The 20,301-nt window shown below is 40.0% G+C and overlaps 1 protein-coding gene across 2 annotated transcripts in view; it reads right to left on the reverse strand.

The window, feature by feature from the left end:
• Window positions 1-2,515: 2,515 nt before the first annotated feature.
• PTGFR (prostaglandin F receptor) overlaps window positions 2,516-20,301 on the reverse strand; it is a 42,744-nt gene continuing 24,958 nt past the window's right edge. For both annotated transcript variants that reach the window (XM_031968828.1, XM_031968827.1), the window contains exon 3: window positions 2,516-5,349. In XM_031968828.1, the coding sequence (XP_031824688.1) occupies window positions 5,047-5,349 (303 nt within the window). In that variant the 3' untranslated portion in view covers window positions 2,516-5,046. The remainder of the gene's footprint in view (window positions 5,350-20,301) is intronic.

Below are 20,301 nucleotides of genomic sequence, written 5' to 3' on the forward strand. Positions count from 1 at the left end.
TACAGTTTCTCTTTACAACTGGGCTGACATGTGGCCATAAACACGTGGCACCATTGTTTCTAGATCTGTTTTATTTGTTCCTGATCTTAGGTGATAACATGGGGAAAAGATTGCACTACAGCCTAGTGAATGTCAAAAGGTAGAAAGAATCATCATAGGTCCAACAACTGGAATCCCTAGCAGAAATGGCTAGGATTAGCTGGGCCTGATGGAGCTCCAAACCTGAAGGCAGATATAGGAGCTGTTCTCTGGGATGAATTGAAATACCCAGTACCTGCAATATACACACGTACACACATACATATATGTATACTTATTCTCTCTCCCCAATGTATAACAGTTTCTCAGAGGAAAGGGCTATCTTGTTCCTGTCTTTGTATACCTAGTGTCTAATCCTGGACCTTGCTTGAAAAAGACCTGTTGGTTTAATATGAACTTGGCTTAAACCCCATGCCAATCACAACTGGGTTCAAATCATTCTCTGTGATTATGCAAGGGAGCCTTCACATCTGTGAAGTATCTGCTAAGTAGACTAGAAGGTAGTACTAAGAGGTACAAAGTTATGGTTGGTCTAGGTATATGAGCTAGTTAGTGTGTTTCTTCTGTTTCATAGCCACAAATGCTATTGCTCAACCATTAAACATCTGGAAACCATGTACAGCTAGTCACAAGAAGAATCAGGCAAGAATGTAGAGGGCTGAAACCTGAAAAAGGTGTGCTTGAATCAGACAAGAGAGTACTTAAGGCTAATTACCTATTTGATGTAAGATAATGGCTCTATTAGCATATATTTAGATGATGGCTCTCCTCATGATTGGTGCCTGCTGAATGGGTGGTAGTGAGGTAATTGTAGGGAAGGATTGGAGGGCTGAGGAAGAGAAGTTACATACACTTGGCGGCAGGACAAGGAGGAGAGAGGCTGGAGACTCCCAGACTCCAGAATCCAGGATACATCTTTGGCAAGCCATGTGGCAGCTTGCCTGCCTCCTTCACTTCTCCCCCTAAAGATCAAGGACTTTGATCTTGACTCTGGTTGATCCTGAGGCCCTCCAGGGAGCTAGTCCAAGAGATGCTTGGTGAAATCCTCAAAGCCCCTCTTCAAAGTCCATGTCCTGTTCATGATGGAGGAGAATCATTGGATAAGGATAGCATCATTATTGTACTTTAATAACAAGTCAGCTACTATTCCTTCAATCCCATAAGTAGCCCTAAACTTACTTAAGTGAAATCGACATCATGTCAGAAAGCATTTTCTGTGAATTTTTGAATTTCCAAATATTATCCAATTGTGTAATCAAGGGTGTGATTCATATGCTGCCAGTGTGAATCCTCTGGGTTTGTTTCCTCATTTTCTAAATGAAAGACATTGTCAAATAGACAACATCCAATGTCTTTCCATCTCTCAATCCATTGTTCCAACAGTCAAAATTCATTTTCTCTTCTCAAAGGAAATGAAAACGTATTTCTCTGAGACAGTAAATTTGAACTTGAGGACCAAGGGTGCTATCATGTTCATTCTTTCAGAGACTTAAATGACTTAAAGTCATTCAAGATGAATATCAGTAAACACCCATGATCTTCTCTGACCACATGCTGAGCTGTTTCTAAATGAATGTGAGTTCCTGTGACCTTGGCTTAAATTTCTCACCCAATATTGTTTCTCACCCAAATTTCTCAACCCAATTCAGGGCTCCTGAATATGACAGGAAGATAGATTGACCAGAAGTCCAGGCCTTTCCTCAGACCCATTCTGAGAACCACTTTGAGCAGACCATCTCATCCACACGGTGTTGCCAACATGTAATTTTAGTCAAAGCTTTTTGTTTTTGTGTATTTTCCTCTTTACATTCTAGCCCCCAGGAATGACCCCATTCTATAGACAAAAAGGAGGAATAAGTTCCTAGGAGGGGAGTTAGTTTAAAGCTGCAAGGCCTTTAGAAAGTATCCAACCCAACCATTTCATTTTATAGCTGGTAAAATACTTGCCAAGTCTAAACAGTGTATAACGAGGAGCTGAGACACCATAGTCAGGATCACACTGAAAATCAAGGCAACGAACATTCATATTTCCCTACCACTGACAAGAGGAAGTAGAGGAAAGGGCACAACCAGAGGGAGCTCCCAGAGGAGTTGCTAGCAGATGAATATGTCTTTGGCTCTACATGTCCACATTTCCCATTTTCATCTATGGTGTCTGATAGAGACTTAGATAGACCTAATATAACTAAATGTGATGATAAATGATGATGATGATGATGATGATAGTAAGGTTTGGTACTGGACCTCAATTTTTTTTTTTTTTTTTTTTTTTTTTTTTGCTGAGGCAATTGGGGTTAAGTGACTTGCTCAGGGTCACACAGCTAGGATATGTTGAGTGTTTGAGACCAGATTTGAACTCAAGTCCTCCTGACTTCAGGGCTGGGGCTCTATCCACTGCACCACCTAGCTGCCCCCCGGACCTCAATTTCTATGAAAAGGAAAACTCCTGGGCAGGGAAACTCCTTCCATTAATGTAACTTGGCACCTTTTCCATTGCCTGAAGTCACGAGTCCTGATATCATTAAATATGCTGGTATATTCAGTTTGTGAGACAGACATTTTGTTTAAATTTTTACATTTAATGAAGCATTAAAGTTGCATTCATTACAATGCTGGTACATAGAACACACACAACCAAATATACACATCACTATTGAACTTCATCCAGGACAGGAAACACAAAATATATTCATTCACATGATAAAAGTCCGAGGCAGGCTTCAATGTTTGAGTAAGAGATGGTCATTTTCAAGAGTCTAGCATCACTTAGCAGCTGTTAACTTGGACTACGACAACCAGATGACAGATTAAGCAAGGATATGGAACATATTTACATCTTTTCCATCCAGTTCCCTAAGAAAAAACTGCAGTGATGTGGCAGAGAAAGTCATCAAGAGATTTTATAAAAAGCAACTGTGTTCTTACCAAAAGCAGGCCCTCCTGGGGGGTTAACCTAGAACAGCCACACACTGAAATACAGACACCAGGCAAGGCTGTTTGTTACATTTCACTTTCATTTGGCATATTTACACTATGAGAAATTTCAATTTTCTACCTACAAGTAAGCTCACATTTCAGGTTTTCTTCCATCTGTGTCTTCAAATGAAGGAATGATCAAACATTTATTAATCATTTACTATATGCTGAGCCCCTTGCTGAGCAATAGGAATAAAAATGCAGGCAGGTAAGACAGTGCCTACTCTCAAGCAGTCTACATTCTAATGAGCAATAAACAGCAAAAGCAGAGTGGGGTCAACATGGTCTGCATTTGTAGATTTTGAGATTGAATATGTGGGGGGGCTCAGGATGGTCATGAAAATCTCTGTAAGGTCTTAGGCCTCGGCCCACAAATACAAGATCCAAGTCTGAGAAATTGCCTGGATGATTTACCATTCTCAGAGCTCAGATGTCTAGGTCACTTTCTGAGTACAATTGGGATCAAATCATTATCATCTGGTCTTCTTAGACATAACCACCTCAATATCATCACCTTCCACAAAACTCTGATGCTTACCCATCTGCCTCCACTTGATAATGTTGAGAAGGGGGAAGGGTTCTTCCAAAGTTGGGGTCTGCCACTTGACACAGAAAATCATTGAATCTCTCTGGCCCCCTAAAATCTATAAAATGAAGGAGTTAAACTCCAGTTCTCAATAAAGCTGTGATTTTGGGTTTTGTTTGTTTACAGAACCCTACTAAGCTGGACCTTCACATGAAAGTTGTGGACCCACAGCTTCCTATGTTTTCAATTAAGATAATTATTATTAAATTATATTGCAGACCTCTACACAGACAGGATTGCAATTCTGGATGGTGGCCATTAGTGGGAATGCTCTTTCTATTCTAGCTCCCTGGCCATTTCCAGGAACTGTGATGTCCTTCAGGTAGACAATCCATGCACTGATATAGATCACACTTAAATGGTGGCCTTGTAGGGCTCTAGCCAACCAGCTCTGGGGATCCAGAGGCTCTCTCATAGGAAATTTAGTTAGTGAGGGCTCAGAATAAAAGCTGTCTCCCACAAGATGTTATCTACATTTTGGGTTCAGTCAATTGTGTACATGTTGTGCCCACCCCTTGGAAGGCAAGGACTGTTCTAGTTTGTGTCTATTGTCAGTGCCCAGCACAACATCTGAAATCCACTGGTCCTCATAAAGTCCTACAGAATGAATTTGATCTGGACTACAGTGTTGATGCCTATTTCTTAGGTTGAAAATCTCCATATGTCCCATCTGGGGCTTTGTACACTGACCATTAAGAAATATATAGACTGCACACACACACACAGAATGTTCATGTATCCTGAATGTGCTTCAGAATGGGGAATGAAGAGCCTGGACCAGAAGTGCCTTGGACTGCCTGCAGATCTCCAAACCAAGATTCAGTGACCACTTGCCAGCTAGGCTCTATTAGGATTCCTTTTCAGGATCGGGTCAGAATAGATGGCCCCTTCCTGCGACCACCTACGAGGGCCTATACAATCACTGAGAGATCAGACAGACTACAAACACATGGCAATATCAGCCCACTGAGCGTCTCTCATGGGTCTCATGGCTAGGTGCCAATCATCCCAAACCTGGAGCCCTGTGGAAACCCAGACCAGCTTTCACATTTACTGTCCATGTGGTCATAGGTAAGCCAATAGACTCCTTTGGCGTCAATCTCTCCATCTGTATCATGGTGACATCCAAACTCCCTTCCTGCTTATTCTAGTTATGGCATCTAAGTGACCATTTGGAGTCATTGGTCAACCTTGGGCAGCACACCTTATCACCAACATAGTTGCCCATCAATTTTGCCTCAGGCTATGGCCCTCATGTCATTCCATCACATACTTTGGGTTGTGTCTACATAGAGCAAAACAGAAATTTGCAGTTATCCAGTTAATTCAATGACTAGAGACGGGGTGTCAGCCGAGAGAACCCTGCCCTCAAGCCTGCAGGCTGCAATTATGGAGTTAATAAGGTAATGGCTCCAGCCTCCCTCATCTACTGGGACTCCCCGGGCTCATTGTCCTGTGAAGGCAGCTGGCTGCGAGCTTGTTTTTTCAGCAGAGGGGCTTTCAGAAATGGCTGCCACCTTTAATGAATTCTTAATGGAGCTGAGCTCCCAGGCGTGTATTCTGATGATGGCGCGCACTCCACAACACCGCCGGGCAACCTTGTAGAGGTTCTTGAGGACAGCTCTCCTTAGCAGGATGTAAACCCAGGGATCCAGAATCTGATTCCATGTGGCCATGCGGAGAGCAAAAAGGATCCTTTTACAGGTTTCCAATGAATCTCCATTGATTCCAATGCTGGCCATGGTCACCTAGAAGACAAAAGTCAGGAGGAAAAGTGAATCAAGTGGCATGTTAGATACCTCAGGACACATGTATGTAAAGAGTCAGGCAACAAGTATCCAGTAAGTGCCTACTATGTGCTGAACATCCAGAGAGAAGCAAAAAACAGTCCCTAGCCTCCAGAAGTTCAGTCTAATAGGAGAAATAATATACAAACAACTAGGACAGCAAAAGAGAATATTGGAGGCAACAACCCTAAAGGAGATCAGGAAAAACTGTAGAAGATAGGATGTTTAGGATATTCTCAAAGAGTTGTAGGAGCTATCTAGTGTCCAGGATCATGCTTTCAGAACTACTGTTGTAAAATGTCACTTGAAGAGGTTAAGTGACTTACCCAGGATCACACAGAGAATCAATCAACTAGTATTTACATACTAAACACTGTAATAAGTACTGGAGACATACAAAAGAATGAAATACTCTGTACTCTCAAGGAATTTATGTGGGTAGGTATATGTGATGTTCTCTTCTTTAAAATATAATGGTTCTCTCTGAGAGCAGGTTTCTTGGGGAGGTTTTCTGAAGGCAGCCTTAGTTTCGGTTAAAAGTAATAATCACTCCAAATGCAGACAGGTGTTAAAAGTTCAGATCTTTTATTGCTTCCTCCAAAATTGCCTGGTTAGTTTTCTTGGTGGCCTATCTCTCTGCTTGATTCCAAGAGCTCCCTCCGAATGTTTCCAAATCCAAAGGTTTGTCCTTCAGCCTTCAACCAGCACAAAGGTGGAAGATGGAATGAATCTGACTCCACCTCTGAGAGTGGGCTTGTGGGCTTCTGTATCTCCCAGAGTGTTCCCCTCTCTGTCAATCTTCCAAACTAACTAATGGACTGAAGCTCCAAGAGCTTCTTACATATGATCTCTGAAAGGTTGACTCCTCCTCTGAGAGAGTGGGATTATGGGATCTGAGAGTGGGATTATGGGTTTCTAACTTGTGAATCTCGTACTCAATATTGACTTGTGAATCTCCCAAAGGTGTGAACTCCATTGAATACATTAGTGAGCTAGAGAATTTGCTACGTACCATGCTAAATTAGGCAACTGACATCACTTTGTAAGGATTCCAACAGGTATGTATATGTATATAAAATGCAGGTGTGCATGGGTGTGTGTACACATATATGTGTGTGTGTCTATTTTTTCAGCATTTGTTGGACTTTAGCCAGCATACTAGACTTCTAGGAATCGCCATTTGTGATCAATGGCCATTCTCTGACCACTCTCAGGAGCACAAAGATCAATCTGCAAAGCAAATAATGCCTGAGTGGTCTTTCCATTCACATGAAAGAAAGGAAAAAGTGAGAAAAGTATGAAGCACAGATTTGGGAAAAAAACAAGCAGATACACAGGAGATAAGTTAAGCAGCTTCAGGATTTCCTCAGGTTCCTTCTAAAAATACACCAATTTAAGAACAAATAGTAGAAATGGAGAAACACCCAATCACCAGGCCAAGCCAACCCAGTACACAAACAGAACATAGCCTAGAAAAAACAACCTAATTTAACTTTCTTAATAGTCCATTATCAAATGATATGGATAAAGAATATATTTAGATTTTGATGCATTTGATATGAAGACAAAGAAACAAAAACAAGACATTCATTTTGTTCATTATGGATATTTCTACTGGAAGACAGTATGGTGCTTGATGTTCAGGAAGACTTGGGTCATTTCAATTCTCACCAAAGGTACCTGCTGTCTCATATGGACAAGTCATTCACTGTGAATGGGTTGAAGGGACAGCTTCTGATGTCCTGTCATCTTTAAAATGAGGGTGATGGCAGCCTTCACACTCCAAGTCTGTGGCAAGTAGCAACGGAGATATTATATGCCTTGTCCCTGAAAATCCCATGCAAACATTCATCCTTCAGTGCACAAGCATTCACTGAGCACTTTGAATGTATCTCCATAATACCAGTCACTAGTGATACAAAAAAAGGCAAAAGGAGCTCACATCATATTGGGAGACACTACATACAAATAGTCAGATCCATAAATAATACAAATATAGTAGAAATGGGAGGTAAAATCATCAGGTGGGCTAATAAGATAGATGATAATGATGAGTGCTAGTGGGGATGTGGGAAAACAGACACTAATACACTGTTGGTGGATTGTAAACCATCCATTTAGGAGAAGCATTTGGATCCTACCATTTAGGATCTAACTATTTAGGGGAACAATTTGGAACTATGCCCAAAGGTCAACCAAAATGTGTATGTCCTTTGATCCAGTAATACACTATTAGGTCTGTATCTCAAAGAGAACAAAAAAGGGAGGAAAGACCTATTTGTCCCCTCCCCCAAAAAAAATCTATAGCAGCTATTAGAATTAGAAATTGAGTGGATGCTCTTCAATTGGGCAATGACTGAACAAGTGGTGGTATAGGATCTTAATGAAATACAATTGTGCAATGAAATGCCAAGCAAGATGATTTCAGAAAAACCTAGATTTACTTGAGCTGATGTCAAATGAAATGAACAGAACAGTGTACATGGTAACAGCAATATTGTATGATGGATTATAAAGTTTCTTATGTGTCAAATAAGGGAGTTTAGGTTTTATTCTAAAAAGCAATGAGTAGCTATTGGGTTTGGAGCAGGAGAATAGTAGAGTCAAAGGTGTCATTAGGAAGACTCTTTTGGCATTTGTAAGGAGGATCTATCTATTAATGGAAGAATCAAGTATTTATTCAGTATGTACCCAGCCCTTTACCAATATTATTTTGTTGGGAACTCACTACAACCTTGGCATACAGGAACTGTTGTTATCAATATGCATTTGAGGAAACTCAGGCCAATAAATTTGAAATGACTAGCCCAATGTCTCAGGAAGTGCCTGAAGATAAATTAGAACTCGGTTCTCCATGTGCCTGAGGCTGAGTTCAAACTCAGTTCTCTCGACCTAGGGCACTAGCTGCCTCTAAATTAAAGAAGGAAGAAATTTAAGGAAGAGTAGAGAGTTAGGAAACTGTTTTAAAAATAATCTAAAGTGAGAATGAAGATCAATCACTTTTGCCATATTCCTGTCCGACAAGTATCATGGATAGAAAGGAGGGACCCTGCCTCAGCATTAGCATGTCCTGGATTTAGTTGCTGTCTTCTAGGCCCAAAAGTGTTAGGGCAGTTTCAAGGTTCAAGTCTAAGAAGTAAATTGTCTCTATAGTTTACATGCATATATGTGTGTGTGTCTATATTATGTTGTATGCACATACACATGCAGACTTTTAGGACACACTGCATATACACACAACAGCAAGCCCCTTAGTCCCCCCAGGACATTCACTGTGGCCCATTTGTGTTGGAGGAGGCTATGTCCTTCCTTGGGAGCTCTCTACACTGATGACACCATAAGCTGGGCTAAAATGAAACTGATCTTTTAAATGTCATTGCTTGGGCTAGTCCATATATCTTCTTATCACAATATAAGCACTTCCCATTAAGAATTAAGTGATATCATTTTCTGAAGAAAAGTTAATTCAAGTGGGTAGATACATACTTAGATAGACAGATGATAGATAAATTAATGGTGGCTAGAAAGATGATAGATGATAGATCTACAGGTAGACGGATATCAGTGACAATATATTTTTTTTTTAAGTAAGAACTATTCTCTGTATTTAAAGCCCTCATCTCCTCTATCCCCAGAGAATTCCTCTTATAGGCTATTGCCAGGAGGGCCGGACTATCTGAAGACGGCAGAGAACGAAGGTGAAATTCCTCACACATGTGGACGTGTGAAACAGGGTCATGGCTCTGGAATGGGACCACAGGCCAATTGGTCTAACTGCTCAGAGAGAAGGACACCCACAGTCACACAGATGGAGCCTGGATTAAAATGCACACCTTCTGACACCCTTTCTTGGGTCACAGACAGGAAACTGAGGTTTGGAGCCAGCAAGATTGGCAGGAGAAGTATGGGAGCGTGTGCATGGAGGAGGGATGGCTGCCCAAACAAACTAAGGACATGTGTCCTGTTCTCCTTCAACAATAAGGCTCTGGGTACATTTCTCTCTGGCATGGTCTACTCAAAGGGAGACTCCCTTGTTGTCAGAAAAGGACCAAAATGGAGCCTTGCCTCGAGGGTTAGGGTTAGTTTACCCAAGCTACCACTCATGAGGATCTCAGGAATTTCATCCTGGCCACAGGAAGAGCAGGCTCTGGGATTGTCCCTTCAGGCCTTCAAAGCCCATCTACAGATTCCCCCTGTTACCATCTTATCCCTCACTCCATCAAATGAAACAGAATCACATGAATCAATTAATTTTCTATAAGATAGAGAGAACCTCCCTCATTCATTCCTTTTCATTGGCAACTGCTAACACATAAAGTTTTGCAAAAATATATAATTGACATATATTACCCCATTTGATTCTCATATTGACACTATAAAGATGTTATTATTAGCACATTTTTCAGATGAAGAAACTGAGGCTGGGAGCACTTAAGTAACCTGTCCACAGTTTGCAATTGTAATAATAATAATCACTAGCACTTATATTGTACACAGCATATGTTATCTCATTTGCCCTTCATAACCCTGTCAAGGAGGTATTATTATTTTTACCATTTTACAGAAGGAGAAATTGAGTCTGGGACAGATAAAGAGAGAGGGTCCAAGTTCTTCTTGATCAAAGGAGAGAAGGCATGCATCCTTAACTCTAGGGGGCAGAACCATCTTACAGATAAGGCAACTGAGGCAGCATGGGATGGAATGATTCTCCATTTGTTCTACCTAGCTTTGTCATTAGTGTTGAGGCAATGTAGTGGAGAAGAAAGAGGGTTGGTTGTTCTTGGAGGCAGAGGACTGGAGAATGGGGCACTGAACTTCTCTGAGTAATAAATGAGAAAACTAAGACCCCCCCATTCAGGTTCTCTGATTCTCAATTCTGTTGATTGGATAACCCCAAACTGATCATTCCACTTGACTGGGCCTCAGTTTCCTGATCAGTAAAAGGAGGACATCGGACCTTTCCATGTTAAAATCTAAAATCCTCCAGTTTTCTGTGAGGCTCAACAACCCCGTAAGGAAGATTCAAGCCTCTTTCTAACCCCATTACACAAGTCAGAAGACTTCCCCAGAAGTGATTGATCCCAGGCAAAGGTAACAAAAGAGGATATTTCAGGGAAAAGCCTGATGATGCCCACATGTTTCAGCCAATTTTCTTTTCTCAGAGGGGAAAGCCCTTTCTGTGACTGAGACAAGCAGTGAGTCAGTGGGTATTCCCTTCCAGATGACAGTCAAATCCTGGTCTGGCATCAGGGCCAGCTAGGATGAGGCATCCATACAGGTCAAATCCAGCAACTCTAAACACCATTTCTATCGGGTACTCTATGCTTCCTGCCACCTGCAATTTCCCAGAGAGGCCAGGACTTTCAGATATTTGTAATAATAAAACCAGAACTCAGCAAAAATTTTGGTATAAAAGATCTAGAAGAAATATAAGAAAAACATTAAGGACTAATTATAAGGTACTAAATAAAGTCAAACTGTTTGCTTATTACAGATAGAGTGTGTGTGAGTGTGTGTGTGTGTGTGTGTGTGTGTGTGTGTATGTGAATGTTAGCAGTATTCTTACAATTGTCATCATTACTAACAAAGTTTGAAAGAAAGGTTGGGACTGAGTTGTATACAATAAGATGATTCTAAAAAACAAAATTGGGAAGAAAAAAGTAAAAGAGAGAAATTATATTATTGAAATGGAATGTGAAAAGAAGAATTACTACAGCAAGATGTAAGCAGATGGGAGCGCAGGACAGGTAATGTTGGAACCTTACTCTCATCCAGGTGGAAGAGGAAAGAATATGTACTTCTGGAAGGTATAGAAGCCTTCTGAACATCGAGAAAGGTGACAAAACTAGGGGGCAGGGTGGGGAAGACACTTTTAGAGTGGCATAAAGACTGGAATTTGAGAGGTAGGGGAATTTTTGAAGGGTGATATTGAGGGGCCTTGGGAAAGTGGCTGGTAGATTCTTGAAAGGGTGGATAAAGTAGGGGGTGGGAAAAGTGGACAGGAGAAGATAAGATAACAGGAATAAAATAAAAGGAGTTGAAAAATGGAGGGAAATTCACAACTAGTAATTATATTTTTGAATGTGAATAGAATATTTCCAGTAGCTCTCTCTATAGTAGCAAAGAACTGGAAATTGTAGAGCTCCCCATCAACTGGGAATGATTAAGTAAATTATTACTACTTTGCTACAGAAAATGATAAGCTCAATGATTTTAGAAAGAAATGAAATGATGAAGAGTGAAGTGATCAAAAACAAGACAACATTGTATATAGTAACAGCAATAATGTTTTTAGGACAACTTTGAGCACCTAAGTGACTGATTATTATGAATACCCAAATTTTAAATGAAGGACTTAGTAAGAAAAAAAGCTATCTGCAGCCAAAGAAAGAACTAGTAAACTGATAAAGAAGTAAAGAATAATTATACATACCCACACATATTTATTTCTTTGTTTATCTCTAATAGTAGCCAGCTCTAGGATAGGGGGTGACATTGGAAGAAAAAATGGGAAAAGAAATTTACCTAATTTTGTTCCATATTTGGATAGAATAGCAGGTTGTACAGGGTGGGTTTGCAGTTTTGTGCGTAATCATGTATTATACTATTTATGGAATATTTGTTTTGTTCTGGAACTTGAAAGTAGAATAAATGTTTAAAAAATTCTTGCAGATTGATAAAGTTTGTACCCACAAAATATCTAAAATTACTCAGAAATTACAATTGAATTGACCTTATTATTTATGAAACAATACAGGCAAAAATGGCACCAGATAAGAAGGTATGAATGAATTGCAATCTGCACTGGGGGGAGATAAGATCCACCACTCAACCTATATCCCAGAATTACTTAAAGGGAAAACTCTCTGATCCAGAAACAACCACATCTCCTTCCACTTTCATTCATGTCTATACAAGGTTTGGAAAGAATGTAGTTCAGTTCAATCCTACTGCACAGTTCTAGGCACCAAAGGTAGGTTTTCACACTGGTTTCACAGGCAAATTAGGCTGTGTGGGCAAGCTTTTTCTGTCACATTTGCTTTCAAGGACAATGCGCATTCTCAGAGGCTGCTAATGGACAGAGCTGTTCATGATTATGACTTATGGGAAATTTCACAGTAATGAGTGTAACTTGACATAATGTAAAATATCAGTTTGAAAACATAATAGATTGGAGAAGCACATGACATGTAGAATAATGACTAGAATTTCTCCAGCACTTTCAAGTTTATAAAGCTTTACTTATATTCACTCATTTGATCCCCACAGCACAACATTGTTATTGTTGTTCAGTCGTTTCAGTCATGTCTGACTCTCTGTGACCCCGTTTGGGGTTTTCTTGGCAGAGATACTAGAAGGGTTTGCCATTTCCTTCTAGAGTTCATTTTACATTTGAGGAAACTGAGGCAAATAGGGTTAAATGACTTGCCAAGGTAAAGGAATTAGTGTTTTGTGACTTCAGAAGTCAGTGGTTGGCAAAAAGCAGGGGTTCAATCAAGACTCACTGTCTAGCAATGGGTTGAACATCCATTATAAAATCCAGTTTAAAAAGGTCAAGAATTTCGAGGGAATTAATGAAAAAAAAATCAAATGATGGTGGCTTAGCTGTACCAGATCTAAAATTATATTATAGAGCAGCAGTTACCAAAACTATTTGGTATTGGCTAAGGAATAGATTAGTTGATCAGTGGAATAGATTAGGTTCAAGGGACAAAACAGTCAACAAATATAGCAACCTAGTCTTTGACAAACCCAAAGATCCCAGCTTTTGGGATAAGAACTTACTGTTTGATAAAAATTGCTGGGAAAATTGGAAACTAATATGGCAGAAACTAGGCATTGATCCATACTTAACGCCGTACACCAAGATAAGGTCAAAATGGGTTCATGACCTAGGCATAAAGAATGAAATTATTAATAAATTAGAGGAACATAGGATAGTTTACCTCTCAGACCTGTGGAAGGGGAAGGTCTTTATGACCAAAGCAGAACTAGAGATCATTACTGATCACAAAATAGAAAATTTCGATTATACCAAACTGAAAAGTTTTTGTACAAACAAAACTAATGCAGACAAGATTAGAAGGGAAGCAATAAACTGGGAAAATATTTTTACAGTCAAAGGTTCTGATAAAGGCCTCATTTCCAAAATATATAGAGAATTAACTCTAATTTATAAAAAATCAAGCCATTCTCCAATTGAAAAATGGTCAAAGGATATGAACAGACAATTCTCAGATGAAGAAATTGAAACTATTTCTAGTCATATGAAAAGATGCTCCAAGTCATTATTAATCAGAGAAATGCAAATTAAGACAACTCTAAGATACCACTACACACCTGTCAGATTGGCTAAGATGACAGGAAAAAATAATGATGATTGTTGGAGGGGATGTGGGAAAACTGGGACATTGATTCATTGTTGGTGGAGTTGTGAACGAATCCAACCATTTTGGAGAGTAGTTTGGAACTATGCTCAAAAAGTTATCAAACTGTGCATACCCTTTGATCCAGCAGTGTTACTACTGGGATTATATCCCAAAGAGATTATAAAGAAGGGAAAGGGACCTGTATGTGCACGAATGTTTGTGGCAGCCCTTTTTGTAGTGGCTAGAAACTGGAAACTGAATGGATGTCCATCAGTTGGAGAATGGCTGAATAAATTGTGGTATATGAAAATTATGGAATATTACTGTTCTGTAAGAAATGACCAACAGGATGATTTCAGAAAGGCCTGGAGAGACTTACACGAACTGATGCTGAGTGAAATGAGCAGGACCAGGAGATCATTATATACTTCAACAACAATACTAGATGATGACCAGTTCTGATGGATCAGGCCATCCTCAGCAACGAGATCAACCAAATCATTTCTAATGGAGCAGTAATGAACTGAACTAGCTATGCCCAGAAAAAGAACTCTGGGAGATGACTAAAAACCATTACATTGAATTCCCAATCCCTATATTTATGCACACCTGCATTTTTGATTTCCTTCACAAGCTAATTGTACAATATTTCAGAGTCTGATTCTTTTTGTACAGCAAAATAACGTTTTGGTCATGTATACTTATTGTGTATCTAATTTATATTTTAATATATTTAACATCTACTGGTCATCCTGCCATCTAGGGGAGGGGGTGGGGGGGTGAGGTGAAAAATTGGAACAAGAGGTTTGGCAATTGTTAATGCTGTAAAGTTACCCATGTATATATCCTGTAAATAAAAGGCTATTAAATAAAAAAATAAATAAATAAATAAATAAATAAAATAAAATCCAGTTTATGAATTCTGCCTTAATGCTATTAACACCATCCAGTACAAATATTTAGTGTCCATGATCTCACTAATCAATCAGTCAAACACTAAGCAGGCATCCATTACACTGTCATGATGGGGATCCGAGATCTAAACTAAAAAGTCCTGGCCCTCCAGGACCTTATACTCTGCTTGGGGACCCAACATATTTGTGAAAAGAAATTTACAAGGCAAGCATTTAGGATTAGAAGGACCCTTGAGAGTCTTCTAGTACCATCATTTACAGATAAGAGACCTGTACAGATTCTAGGACTGTCACCCTTGAAACTGATGTTAAGTGACCCATGAAAAAGTTTTGAGTCAAAGATGGAGAGCTTGGAGGAACCTCCACATCAAAGTCATCATTTTACAGATGAGAAGACTCTACAGAAGGTGAGCAGCAAGGGGCCTTCAAGGCAATCTAGTCTGATCCAAGCAGTCTATGACAGAAGTAGGATTCTAACTCAGTTCCAAAGCCAGACATCTGTTAGGGGAGATACTCATTCATCAGCAGTAGATGCCCTGCCTCCCAAAGCTGGGCAACATGGATGAAATGCTCTAAAGTGAAGGGGCCACTTACTCCACATTTCAGTTCCTTCATCTAGTTCTTTGTTCAATGCAGCCAATACATCAAAACAGGCAAGGACACTGGGCCTGGAGTCAGGAGGATCTGAGTTCAAATCCTGATTCAGATGCTTAACATTTTCTAGCTGTGTGATCTTGGGCAAGTCACTTAACCCCAATTGCGAAGAAAAAGAAGAAGAAGAAGAAGAAGAAGAAGAAGAAGAAGAAGAAGAAGAAGAACAACAACAACAACAACAACAACAACAACAACAACAACAACAAGAACAAGAAGAAGAACAAGAAGAACAAGAAGAACAAGAACAAGAACAAGAACAAGAAGAACAAGAAGAAGAATAAGAAGAACAAGAACAAGAACAAGAACAAGAACAAGAAGAACAAGAAGAAGAATAAGAAGAACAAGAACAAGAACAAGAACAAGAACAAGAAGAACAAGAAGAAGAATAAGAAGAACAAGAACAAGAACAAGAACAAGAAGAACAAGAACAAGAACAAGAACAAGAACAAGAAGAACAAGAAGAACAAGAAGAAGACGACAACAATGACACCAAGTCCTTGGCCAACAGGGAGAATATCACTTCTTCGTCTCCTTTCTCTACTCCCTCCATAAATAGAAACTACTTGTGCTACTCCTGAATTCAGCAAGATGCCCCCAATGTTCACTCATACACCTGCCTTTAAAATTATGAAGAAAGTAGCTTTATTTACTTGTGGCAGTTCTCTGTCATAAGACATCAGCTATATGTAGAATATGGATATATTTTGTATATGGATGCATGGATGGATACAACAAGGGAACATCACAGTGCATGGAACACTGGGCTAGGAGTCAGGAAGACCTAAATTTAAACTTATTAGACAATTTAAACTTATTAGCTATGAGACATTGGACAAGTCATTTAGCTTCTGTCTCTATTTCCCCACCTATGAAATGGGATAAGAATAGCACCTAGGTGGTGGTGAGGATCAAATGAGTTCATGTGTGTAAAATGCTCTATATAAATGCCTGCTATATATGGATACAAAATATGAGAAGCACACCTGGCAGTGTGGCTGCAGAGTCAGTCTTAGAATCAGAGAGAACAACATGTTGGCTGTATGATTCTGGGCAAATTCTTTAATCTCATGAACCTCGGTTCCTCATCTGTTAAGTGAAAAACTGACTTTGATCATCGCAGAGGCAAGCTCTCCCACATGAGAGTATGAGCTCCATATGATAGTCTGGCTTTTCCTGTTTGTGCCCCCAGGGCTTACACAGGAAGTAGCTACTTGATAAATTTTGGTTTTCACTCATTCATTTCAATGTGACCTACACTCACTGTGTGACTGCAGAGCCCCACAAAGACTCTCTAAGGTTCTAGGTTACAGACAAGTTGCTTTTAACACGGGGAGTTACCTTCACCAATGAAATCCCAGGTCCAAACTGAAAAAGATGTGGCAGGATCTAGCGGGAGTAGACAAATGAAATCAAAGACCACTTTCATGTTCAGGGATTTCATCATAAGAAATAAATTTAGGTGAACTTCTGCTCTCCCAAATGTGTCTCCTCCACTAACTTGCCAACTTATCTAGTAGAAAGGGCATTGCAGAGACGTCTGCTCAGCTCATCCCACCAACACTTCATCCATAGCCCTCTTCAGACTTAAAATGCTGAGGAGGATTTGAAATCGCAACATCTTCCCTCTGTCCTTGGCACCCACTCAGGCAAGCTCTAAGTTTGCCCAGCTCAGAAGAGAGACACAGATCTTAGCACTTTTTCTCTGCCAGAGAAACTCTCCATGTCATTTTTACATCTAAGTACCAACTCCACAAAGCCACACACATTTTTAAAAATAATACCAGAGGGGCAGCTAGCTGGTGCAGAGTACCAGCCCTGAAGTCTGGAGGGCCTGAGTTTAAATCTGGCCTCAGACACTTGACACTTCCTAGCTGTGTGACCCTGGACAAGACACTTAACCCCAATTGCCTCAGGGGGAAAAAACCCCAAAAAACTGTCTCACAACAGTACCACTTTGCCCAGAAATAAACCAAAGGCAACAAATACCTTTGAGAAACAAAGGAGACTTCACGCTCAGGTCAATGGTTTGATGTCCAAATTTATGACTAGCAGAGACTTCTAACAAAAAACTGGTCAGGATCCCAAGGCTTTGGTCCTAGTGAACTAAATTTAGAGATTACTGAGATACTTGATGAGACAGGACTATATATTTGAGCCAGAAGGGACCTAAGAGAACATTGATTGCTCTCCCTCATTTTTCAGGTGACAAAACTAACACCCAGGAGCATTAAGTGATCAGTCCAAAGTAAGAAATGACAGAGTTTGAAGGCATATTACCTGTCCCTAAACTACAAGAATCTGCTTTGAGTCCTTCTGCAGACAGATGCGATGAAGAGTAAGCCCTACATAGCATGGATCATTTGTAATACAGGAAGCTAATGATAGGGGCACCTCTTCCCTACCCTGCCCTGTCCAGCTCTGTTCCAACTCCTGCTCCAGTTCTCAGCTTTGATCCTTCTTGACTTGTCTGGAACATCTGACATTATAAGCACTTTCTCCTCCTAAATCATGCCCTGGGGATTTGGGGGCCACAGTTCTCTCTAGGTGTTCCTATCTGTCTGACCCTTCCTCTCAGTCTCCCTTGCTGTATCATTTTCTATATCATGATCTATAACTGCACAGTAATTCAAGGTTCTGTCCCAGAACACCTCAGCTAATGATATCAGTTCTCATGGTTGAATTTTTTACAGCTAGGTAGATGATTCCCATATTAACACACTTGACCCTAGTCCCCCAGTCTCTAGTTCTCTGGACCTCCAACTTTCTTTTGGGCATCCCAAAATTGATGAAAGTGTGTCAAATTCAATATGTCCCAAACAGAGCTCTTTATTTCTCCCCCACAAGTCCAAGCTTCCCTATTTCCATCAAGAGTATCACCAAGTTTTCAATCACTTGGCTCACAAGATCAACATTGCTCTCAGCAACTCACTCTCATTCACCCTAAATATTTCAGCTCTTACCTGACAACATCACACAGATGTGCTCCTTTCTCTCCAACTACACAGCTTTACCTTGGTTCGGATCCCTGGTCTATCACAATATATTCCTAAGTGTTGCCTCTGGTTCAAATCTCTCCCCACTATTATCTGAACTTTAGACATTTGCCAAAGTGACTTTCCTAAAACACAGATCTGACTGTGTTACTCAGCAGAATCCAGAGGCTCTATTATCTCCAGATTCAAATTCAAAATCCTTTCCCTGGTATCTAAAGCCATTTAGGGTTTGATCCAAATCTATCTTTCCAACCTTATTACTCACCTTCATGTACTCTACAGCCCACTGCAGTGGACTCTTTTATTATTCCTTATACAGAGTGATGCATCTACTCTCTGCTGTCTTTGCAGTGGCATTTAGGGTCAGAATTACCTCAACCCGTCCCATGCTTGATTTGTCCTTTGTTCTTGCCTCCTTTAAAATGCCCAGTGTCTTCAAGACTCTCCTTAAGGGCTACCTTCTTCAAGAGTCTGTGGATCTTGTTTCTTTTTAAAATCAATTTTAATAACTATTATTTCAGTATAATTTGATTCCTTTGTAAACTTATGTGTTATATTTTACTCATTTAAAAATATTATTCTAAGAAGGAGATCCTCGATTTCCTAAGACTGTCAAAGGGGTCCATCAGAGAAAAAAAAAAAAAAAAAAAAAAAACAACTAACAATCTCTCTTTTAAGCCTTTCCCATGAAGCCCAATAGCTAGGGCTTCTTTCAAGCCTCCAAATCACCTCATTCTGTATCTATTTCATAGGTAGATGGGTAGATAGAGGGACAGACAGATAGGAAGAGTGGACAGACAGATCGCTAAATCGATAGATAGATAGAGATATAAAGTATGTCTGTATACAAATACACATAGAGAACAACAGGCAGAAAGCACAGAGACAAATTGAGACTTAAGCTAAGGAAATGCTTTCTGATATTTTGAGCAGTTTAGAGGTATAATTGCTGCAGGAGCTCATGGGCTCTCAATAATGGAGGTCTTTGAACACACACACACATACATATATATGCCTATAAATTTCTGCATATGAAGATATATATGTATCTGCATAAAAAGCTTAGATATACATATACATACATATATATGTGTATGTATGTATATATATTCACACACAAAAATGCATACAATACCAGTACAATGTAAGTTCCTTGAGGCAGTTTAGTTTTTGTCATTCTATTCTTATCAGCTAAGACAGGGCCTTGCCCAGGGCAGTATTTGATAAATGCCTCTTCAGTGCTGAAATACATAGACTAGAACAATCACAGCAGATTTTGTCCTTACCTTGCCTGTGAATGTGGCCCAAGTCATCAGAGCAGAGGACAGCCAGGTGGTGGGAAATCAAGGACACTGTGCTGCCTGATAGACTTCCTATCAGATGCCCTCCAAAGAGCCAAATCATAGCTGGGCAGTGAAAAGGCTTGCCATGGAGGCAAGAGTCCTCCTCAAAGCAGAGTTCCTCAATAGCACTGGGGCCCCACCCAGTCTAGTCATGATGCTGGCCCTATCTCCTGCATGTGGGAGCTGGACCACAATGCTGGCTGGCAAGGCAACCTGATCATGAGAATGAGCTACTCTGAAGACCAGACCATCCATATGGGGGTAATTAAGAGAGAGGCATATGAGTACGTGGAGTCCCCACAGAAGCTCCATAAAGTACACGATGTCACCCCGATTGTTGTTCTTTTTTCATAAAATGAAGCAAAGAAAAAATTGTCAAATATTTGCAGGGCTTATGGCAATGAAACAGGACAACACTAAATGAGCATCTTTTCCTTTTTGAACAAACATCTCTTTTTAAATAGTAGTTTATTTTTCCAAATGTAAAGATAATTATCAGCATTCATTTTTGCAAGACTTTGTTTCCTCTTCCTTACCACACTCCTCCTCAAGAAAGTGAGAAATATGATATAGGTTAAATATGTACAGTCCTTTTAAAGATATTTGTCATGTTGTAAAAGAAAAATCAGCCCAAAGGGGG

This window comes from Sarcophilus harrisii, chromosome 4 (genome assembly GCF_902635505.1).
Source record: "Sarcophilus harrisii chromosome 4, mSarHar1.11, whole genome shotgun sequence".
Classification (NCBI taxonomy): domain Eukaryota; kingdom Metazoa; phylum Chordata; class Mammalia; order Dasyuromorphia; family Dasyuridae; genus Sarcophilus; species Sarcophilus harrisii.